At 46.8% G+C, this 8,784-nt stretch overlaps 1 protein-coding gene across 1 annotated transcript in view; it reads right to left on the reverse strand.

The window, feature by feature from the left end:
• The window catches only part of CDK2AP1 (cyclin dependent kinase 2 associated protein 1), a 10,139-nt gene extending 9,664 nt beyond the window's left edge, over window positions 1-475 (reverse strand). Inside the window, exon 1 of the mRNA XM_032876433.1 lies at window positions 133-475. Coding sequence (XP_032732324.1) covers window positions 133-187 — 55 coding nt within the window. The 5' untranslated portion in view covers window positions 188-475. The remainder of the gene's footprint in view (window positions 1-132) is intronic.
• Window positions 476-8,784: the final 8,309 nt, after the last annotated feature.

The raw sequence follows: 8,784 nt of genomic DNA on the forward strand, positions 1-8,784 counted from the left end.
CCGGGACCCGGTGCCCGGCGCCCCCGGCCACCGCGGGCCCCCGGGAGCCGGGGCCGGGGCCCGGCGCGCCGGCCCCCAACTTGGCGGCACTTGGGGCGCGGCGCGCGCGGCCCGCGGGGCGCACTCACTCACCGGCGTTGAGGGAGGCGGCGGGCATGTGCGCGGCCAAGTTCGGTTTGTAAGACATCCCCCCGAGCGGCGGGGCGCGCCGGGGCGCCGCGGGGCCAGGCCCGCGAGGGCGGCGGCGGCGGCGGCGAGGCCGGGCGGCGGCGAGGCGGGCCCGGCGTCCGAGCGCCCGTCCGTGCGCCCGCCGAGCTCCCGCGCACTTTTTGTTGTTGACGGCTCGGGCCGCACCGGCAAATATGGCCGTCCCTCACCCTGACACCCGCTGCAGTATATCACCCATACATCGGGCGGGCGGGCGCAGGGGCGGCCGCAAACTTTGAGCGGAGCCAGCGGGGCCGGCCCGGGCCGGGAGGGGGCGGCCCGGCACGCCGCGGCCCGGCGTCAGGGGGCGGCTCCGCCCGCGGCCGCGCCCCGCGCCTCCGGCCGCGCTGGGCGCCCGCAACTTGGCAAAGTTTGGGGGGCTGGGTCCCGGCGGCGGCCGGGGCCCGCGTGGGTCCCTTTCTTCTGCTAGGCTCTCAGCGCCCGGAGGCTCGCTATTTTACCGCTTCGTCTCTTTCTTTCCTTCCTTCCTTTTTTTTTTTTTTAAATAGCTAGGTAGGATTTCAGAATTACTTTTTTCCCCCTTGGATGTGGGGGCAGGGATGGAAAATTACCTGGAGAAAATGGTGGCGAGTGGTATTTTTAAGCACGTAGATCATTCCAGACGCCGAAGTCTGGCCATTCCCCAGAATAAGAACAACCAATTCTTGACATTGATTTCAAATAAATTTCGTGTCCCTGTCAGTATTAAGTGGTTTTTAACCCTTCTGGGGGCCTACGAGACTCCTTGGAGACTGACAAAAACCAGAGGCCTTTTCCGTGCGAAATTCACTGTTACATCCACATAAACTCTACATCTTAACTCATTCAGATGTTTAAGAAGCGCCTACTATGTGCCTGGCACCGGTCCAGGCGCCGAGGATACAAGAATGAACCTGACAAAATTTCTACGTTCCTGGAGTAATTTTTTATTGAAGTAACAATTTTCCGCCCTCCTCCCACCCCTACCCCTCCAGGCCATCTTCAGGTCTGACCGAAACGTAGCATCAAATGTGTATCTTGGATTAGATGACTAAGCTTTTGAAGGTACTGTTTCTTGGAGTTCCGCTTAAACAGTAAAGCTCGTCAAAATACACAGGATACCCACCCTTTTCTGCCGTTTTTAATCGCCATGCCTTGCAGATTTTAATTAGTCACAGACCTTCAGGCACATCTGGATCTAGTGAAGAAGACATCAACCTCCCCACCGAGAGGGAAGGGTTACCACACATGCCTTCCCTCTTCCCATTTAGGATGCAAAGTGCAGGTGATACCCCCTCTCTAGCTTAACCAGCACCCGCGGGGATCAGCTTTAGGCTCTTTCAGCCAAGGATGCTCAGGGAAATTTCATTTCGTGAATGAATTAATGCCAAGCTCTCCTACACTGCCCCAGGGGCCCAAATACTCCAGAGTAGCATTGTCCATTCGAAATATAAAAGCGAGCCACATATGTAATTTTAAATTTTCTAGCCGTCACAGTTTAGAAATCAAAAGACTGGCAAAACTGATCTGTTTGACACAATGTATCTTGAATAATATGTCAAATATAATGAACATAGAGAAGTTAAGATACTTTCTATTCTTTTCATCCTACAGAGCCTTGGAGAAGTAGCATGCATTGCACACACTCACAGGGGATCTTAATTCAGACTAGTCACTTTTCAAGGGTGCCACAGCCCCAAGAGGTAGGGGCTTTCCTATTGGGCAGTGCAGGGCTAGAAGCTTCAAGGAGAGAGCTCATAAGGCACATACACCTGGGTACAAATTTTGGCTCTACCTGAGAGCTGTGTGCCTGGGCTTCAGTTTCCTTGATGCAAGAATACGGATCTCAGAGACCTGCCCCATTCCTCCTGCAAATGGTCTGGGCTATTCTCTTTTAATATTTTTTTTTAAGATTTTATTTATTCATTTGACAGAGAGAGAGAGATCACAAGTAGGCAGAGAGGCAGGCAGAGAGAGGAGGAAGCAGGCTCCCTGCTGAGCAGAGAGCCCGATGCGGGGCTCAATCCCAGGACCCTGAGATCATGACCTGAGCTGAAGGCAGAGGCTTAACCCACTGAGCCACCCAGGCGCCCTTTTTCTTTTGTTTTTAATTGACATACAATTCATTTAGCTTAAAATGTACCCCCCTTTTTTTTAATGTACCCTTTTAAAATATATAATTACACCTAGCTTTAGGCAACTGCTAATCTGTATTCTATGAACTGACCTATTCTGGACAATTCATATAAATGGAATTACACAACGTGTGACCTTTCGTGCCTGGCTTCTAAGCATTTTTCAAGGTTCATCTGTGTTGTAATACATATCAGTACTTTGTTCCTTTTTTATGGCTGAATAATATTCCATTGTACGGATAGGCTCTGTTTTGTTTCTCCATCTACCCATTGAGAGACATCTGGGTTATGTTTACTTTTTGGCTATTGTGAATACCACTGCTACAAACATAGGTGTGCGAGTTTTTGTGGGAACATGTTTTCAATCCTTTGGGATCTATACCCAGGAATGGAATTGTTAGGCCATATAGTAACTCCCTTCCACTTTTTGAGAAACTATCAAACTTATTTCCATAGTGGCTGTACCATTTTCCATTCCTACCAGTGATGTAAAAGTGTTCCAGTTACTTCTCACTGATATTTTTATTATCTGGCTTTTTTTTTTTTTAATCCTAGTGGATGCGAACTTTTTTTAAAAAAAGATTTTATTTATTTATTTGACAGAGAGATCACAAGCAGGCAGAGAGGCAGGCAGAGAGAGAGGAGGAAGCAGGCTCCCTGCTGAGCAGAGAGCCCGATGCGGGGCTCAATCCCAAGACCCCCGGATCATGACCTGAGCCGAAGGCAGAGGCTTAACCCACTGAGCTACCCAGACATCCCTGGATGTGAACTTTTATCTCACGGTTTTGATTTGCATTTCTCTAGTGAATAGTGATGCTGAGAATCTTTCCCTGTGTTTTCTAACCATTTGTAGATCTTGGGAGATATATGTCTATTCTGGTCCTTTGCCCATTTTTTGTGTTCTTTTTCTTTTTTAAGATTTTATTTATTATTTTTAAAGATTTCACTTATGTATTTGAGACAGAGAGAGAGACTGCGTGAGAGAGAGAGCATGAGCAGGAGGTAGGGGCAGAGGGAGAGGGAGAAGCAGACTCCTTGCTGAGCCGGGAGCCTGACACAGGGCTCCATTCTAGGACTCCAGGATGGAGCCCCTAAGATTTTATTATTAAGTAATCTTGGGGCGCCTGGGTGGCTCAGTCGTTAAGCATCTGACTTCAGCTCAGGTCATGATCCCAGAGTCCTGGGATCGAGCCCCGCATTGGGCTCCCTGCTTAGTGGGAAGCCTGCTTCTCCCTCTCCCCCTACCCATGCTTGTGTTCCATCTCTCGCTGTCTTTCTCTCTGTCAAATAAATAAATAAAATCATTTAAAAAAAATAAGTACTCACTACACCCCAACATGGGGCTTGAACTTACAGCCCCAAGATTCAAGGGCTGCACGCTTCATGGACTGAGCTAGCCAGGCACTCCTGACCATTTTTAAATTGAGATTTCTCTTTATGCTAGGTTATAAGAATTCTTTATGTATTCTGGAAAGAGTTGCTTCTCAGATATATAATTTGCAAATCTTCTCTCCCGTTCTGTGGGTTGTCTTTTCATTTTCTTGATACTGTCCATGGACACATAAGTTCTTAATTTGAAGTCCAATTTATCTATTTTTTTTCTTTTGGTTTGCTTCTGCTCTTGGTGTCATTTTTATTTTTTAAGATTTTATTTATTGGGGCGCCTGGGTGGCTCAGTGGGTTAAAACCTCTGCCTTCGGCTTAGGTCATGATCTCAGGGTCCTGGGATCGAGCCCCGCATAGGGCTCTCTGCTCAGCGGGGACTCTGCTTCCCCCTCTCTCTCTGCCTGCCTCTCTGCCTACTTGTGATCTCTCTTTTCCTCTGTCAAGTAAATAAATAAAACCTTTAAAAAAATCTTTATAAGATTTTATTTATTTATTTGACAGAGATCACAAGTAGGCAGAGAGGCAGGCGGGGCGGGGGAGGGAAAGCATGCTCTCCACTGAGCAGAGAGCCAGATATGGGACTCGATCCCAGGACCCTGAGATCAGGACCTGAACTGAAAGCAGAGGCTTACCCCACTGAGCCACCCAGGTACCCCTCTTTGAAAGAGTTTTAAAGTTTTTGTTCTTGCATTTAGGTATTTGATCCATTTTTATTTTTTATTATTTTTAAGGATTTTATTTATTTATTTGACCCAGAGAGAGTTCAAGCAGGGGGAGCAGACAGAGGGAGAGGAAGAAGCCAGGTCCCCAAAGAGCAAGGAGCCAGACACGGGACTCGATCCCAGGACCCTCTGAAATCATGACCTGAGCCCAAGGCAGACGTTCAACCAACTGAGCCACCCAGGTGCTCCATGTGTTTGATCCATTTTTAAATTAGTTATTGTGTATGGTGTGATGTGGGTCCAAGTTCATTCTTTGTATGTTGGAGTCTAGCTGTCTGCGTACCATTCACTAGGAAGACTGTTCTTTCCCATTGAATGGTCTTGGCACCCTTGTTGAAAATCAATTGATGATAAAGATGAGTGTTTATTTCTAGACTCTCAGTCCTGTTCCGTCAATCTGCAGGTCTATCCCTACACCAAAGTCACATGGCTTTGATTACTCTAGCTTTGAAGTGAGCTTTGAATCGAGGAGGTGCAAATACTCCAACTTTGTTTTTCTTTTTCAAGATTGTGTTGGCTCTTTGGGTCCCTTGCCTTTCCATGCTAGTTTTAGGATCAGATTGTTCATTAAAAAATTTTTTTAACAAGGGCTACTGGAATTCCTACAGGGCGTGTATTAAATCTGTGTATCAGTTTAGGGAGTGTTGCTATCTTAATTGCATTATTGTCCTCCAACCCGTGAATGCAGGCTGTCATTACATTTAGGAAGGTTTATTCCCTGTAGCTTCAACAATGTCTTATAGTTTCCAGCGTGCAAGTCTTGTATTTCTTTTTATTCTTTTTATTATTTTTTTAAATTTTATTTATTTATTTGACAGACAGAGATCACAAGTAGGCAGAGAGAGAGGGGAAAGCAGGCTCCCTGCTGAGCAGAGAGCCTGATGCAGGGCTCGATCCCAGGACCCTGGGATCATTCATGACCTGAGCCGAAGGCAGAGGCTTTAACCCACTGAGCCACCAGGTGCCCCAAGTCTTATATTTCTTTGGTTGAATTTATTCCTACATACTTCACTATATTTTTTTAAAGATTTTAAAATTTATTTCAGAAAGAGAGAGACTGAGAGAGAGCTGGGGGAGGGGCAGTGGGAGAGAGAGACCGAGAACCTCCAGCGGACTCCACACTGAGTGCAGAGCCCGAGGTGGGGCTCAATGTCACGACCCTGACATCATGACCTGAGCCAAAACCAAGAGCTGGACACTTAATTGCCTGAGCCATCCAGACTCCCCAGTATTGCACTATTTTTGATGCTATTGTAAATGGAATATTTTTCTTGATTTTTGGATTGTTCATTGCTAATATATACAAATATAAGTAATTTTTGGGTGTTGTCTTGTATCCTGCAACTTCCTTGAACTTACTTATTCTGCTGGTTAGTGTGCGTGTGTGTGTCTATGTATTTAGGATTTTCTGTATATAGAGGTCCCTGGCTGGCTCAGTCAGTAGAGCAAACTCTTGATCTCAGGGTCCCAAGTTCAAGCCCCACACTCGGTGTGGAGCCTACTGTAAAAAAAATAAAATGGGGCATCTGGGTGGCACAGTCAGTTAAGCATCTGACTCTTGGTTTCAGCTCAGGTCATGATCTCAAAGATGTAAGATCCAGTTCCATGGGTTTCTCTCTTCCTCTCCCTCTCCATCCTTCACCCCCATGCTCACACGCATGTGCTTTCTTTCTCTAAAATAAAATCTTTTTTTTTTTTTTAAAGGACTTTCTGGGGACACCTGGATGGCCCAGTGGTTTAAAGCCTCTGTCTTGGGCTCAGGTCATGATCTCAGGGTCCTGGGATCGAGCCCCGCTTTGGGCCCTCTGCTCAGCGTGGAGCCTGCTTTCTTCTCTCTCTGCCTGTCTCTCTGCCTACTTGTGATCTCTATCCATCAAATAAATAAATAAAATCTTTAAAATAAAAAGGACTTTCTGTATATAAAATCATGTCATCTGTAAAGAGTTTTACTTCTTCCTTTCCAAATAGGATGTCTTTTATTTCTGTTTCTTGCCAATTGCCCTGACTAGAACCTCGAGAACAATTTTGGGTAGAGATGGTGAGAGCAGACATCCTCTTCTTGTTCCTGATATAGGGGGAAAGATTTCAGCATTTCACCATTAAGTATGATGTTCACTTTGGGCGCCTGGGTGGCTCAGTGGTTAAAGCCTCTGCCTTTGGCTCAGGTCACGATCTCAGGGTCCTGGGATCGAGTCCTGCATCAGGCTCTCTGCTCAGCAGGGAGCCTGTCTCCTCCTCCTGTCTCTCTCTGCCTGCCTCTCTGCCTGCTTGTGATCTGTCTAGCAAATAAGTTAAAAAAAAATCTTAAAAAAAAAAAAGTATGATGTTCACTTTGGGCTTTTCACAGATGCCCTTTATCAAGTGGAGGAGTTTCCCTTCTATCACTAGTTTGTTGTAGAGTGTTTTTATTGGGAGAGTTGGATTTTATTTTATTTATTATTATTATTTTTTAAGATTTTCCCTATTATTTTATTTTTTAAGAAAAAATTTTATGTGGGGCACCTGGGTGGCTCAGAGGGTTAAGCCTCTGCCTTCGGCTCAGGTCATGATCTCAGGGTCCTGTGATCGAGTTCCGCATTGGGCTCTCTTCTTGGTGGGGAGCCTGCTTCCTCTCTCTCTCTGCCTACTTGTGATCTCTCTCTCTGTCAAATGAATAAATAAAAATCTTTAAATTAAAAAAAAATTTATTTATTTGAGATGGAGCAAGAGTGAGTGAGAGAGAGAGCACGCACAAGTGGTGGGAGAGGAGCAGAGGTTGTGCCTGTTCTAGGCACAACAGCCGCGTTTCAGAATTCTCCTTACCCCCACCACATCGGGGTCATTACCTTACCCCTCACCTCCCACTATTTCTTATTATTCTTCAGGCCAGACTGGATTCTGAGCCTGGTTCTTGTTCGTACCCACACCTAAGACTTCATTACGTTAAACTTGCCCTTATATCCTGGTTGGCAAACTCCTGCTCACCCCACAAGGCCCAGCTCAACTCTTCCCGCCTCTGAGAAGTCCTCCCTGGCCGGCTGCCCTCTGTCAAGGGCGGCTATAATTCCATTTAATCGGGTCTGTCTCCTTCATGGGTCTGAGCTTCCTGAGGCAGACAACTGCGTCCTTGAATGTTCTAGTCGGGCATACTGAGCATTTCATAAATGGCTTCAACAGGGTCCTAGAAATGAGACAAAGTGAGATCAGTTTCCCTCTGTAGCCTTTTTCCTGCTCACAGCTCACTTCCCATAGCAGACGTGTTAGTGTCCTTGGGCTGTCATAACAAATTACCAGGAACCTGTCCGCTTTAAACAACAGAAATGTACTTACTCTCTCACAGCTCTGGAGGCCAGAAACCTGAAATCAAGATGCTGGCAGAGCTGGGCTCCCTCCAAGGCTCTAGGAAGGAATCCTTTGCTGTCCCAGCTGCTGGCAGCCCCAGGTGTCTCCTTGGCTTGTGGCCGAGTCACACTGAGCCTGTCTTCATGTGGCCTTCCACAAGGCCTTCCTGCTTGTCTTCTCCCCCTCTGAGAACACTTGTCATTGTAGGATGATCTCCTCTCGAGATCCTTACATTAATTACATCAACGAAGACCCCCCCCACCCCCAAAAGAAAGGTTCACGTCTAATGATTGCAGGTGCACATATCTTTTATGCCCATTCAACCCACTATGACGCGCTTATCTAAAAGGATCTGGATTTCCCCCACTTTCCCCTCTTCCTTCTGTGTCTGAGTTAAAGACCCCTAAAAGGGAAACAAATATTCCTAGTGTCTCCGCTAAAAACATGTGTCTGATGCAACTCAAACAAGCATCTTTTTTTTTTTTTTAAAGATTTATTTACTTATTTGAGAGAGAGAGAGAGGGAGAGGGAGCAGCAGGAGGGGCAGAGGGAGAGGATGAGACCCCCACATGAGGTCGGATCCCAGGACCCTGAGATTGTGACTTGAGCCGAAATCAAGAGTTAGACACTCAAATGATGGAACCACCCGGGTGCCCCAAATGAGCAACTTTTAACAAGTGGTTTTAGAATGATCTAGAATGGTTCCTTAATGGGCATTTCCTGGCTTACCAGGGAGCAAGCACAGCAGATGAACCAGGGAGACCAGGGAGCCCAGCACGGCTTAGTGTGGATCAGGAGACAAAGTTTTAGCTCCGGATCAACCACATACTTCTCCTTAAGTCTCAGATAGCTTGTTTAACCTCCCTGGGCCTTGCCCTCATCTGTAAGATTGGGGAGGTTTGATGGGACAGAGCTCCCCAAATCCTGGAAACTCGAACATCCTAAGAAGGCAGAGAGACAACACACAGGACATGTTTCTCTAATTTCCATCAGCCCAGAAAGGCCTTTGCATCGTGTTGGAGCCGTTTCCATCA

This window comes from Lontra canadensis, unplaced genomic scaffold (assembly GCF_010015895.1).
Source record: "Lontra canadensis isolate GAN:19392208 unplaced genomic scaffold, GSC_riverotter_1.0 scaffold58, whole genome shotgun sequence".
Taxonomy (NCBI): domain Eukaryota; kingdom Metazoa; phylum Chordata; class Mammalia; order Carnivora; family Mustelidae; genus Lontra; species Lontra canadensis.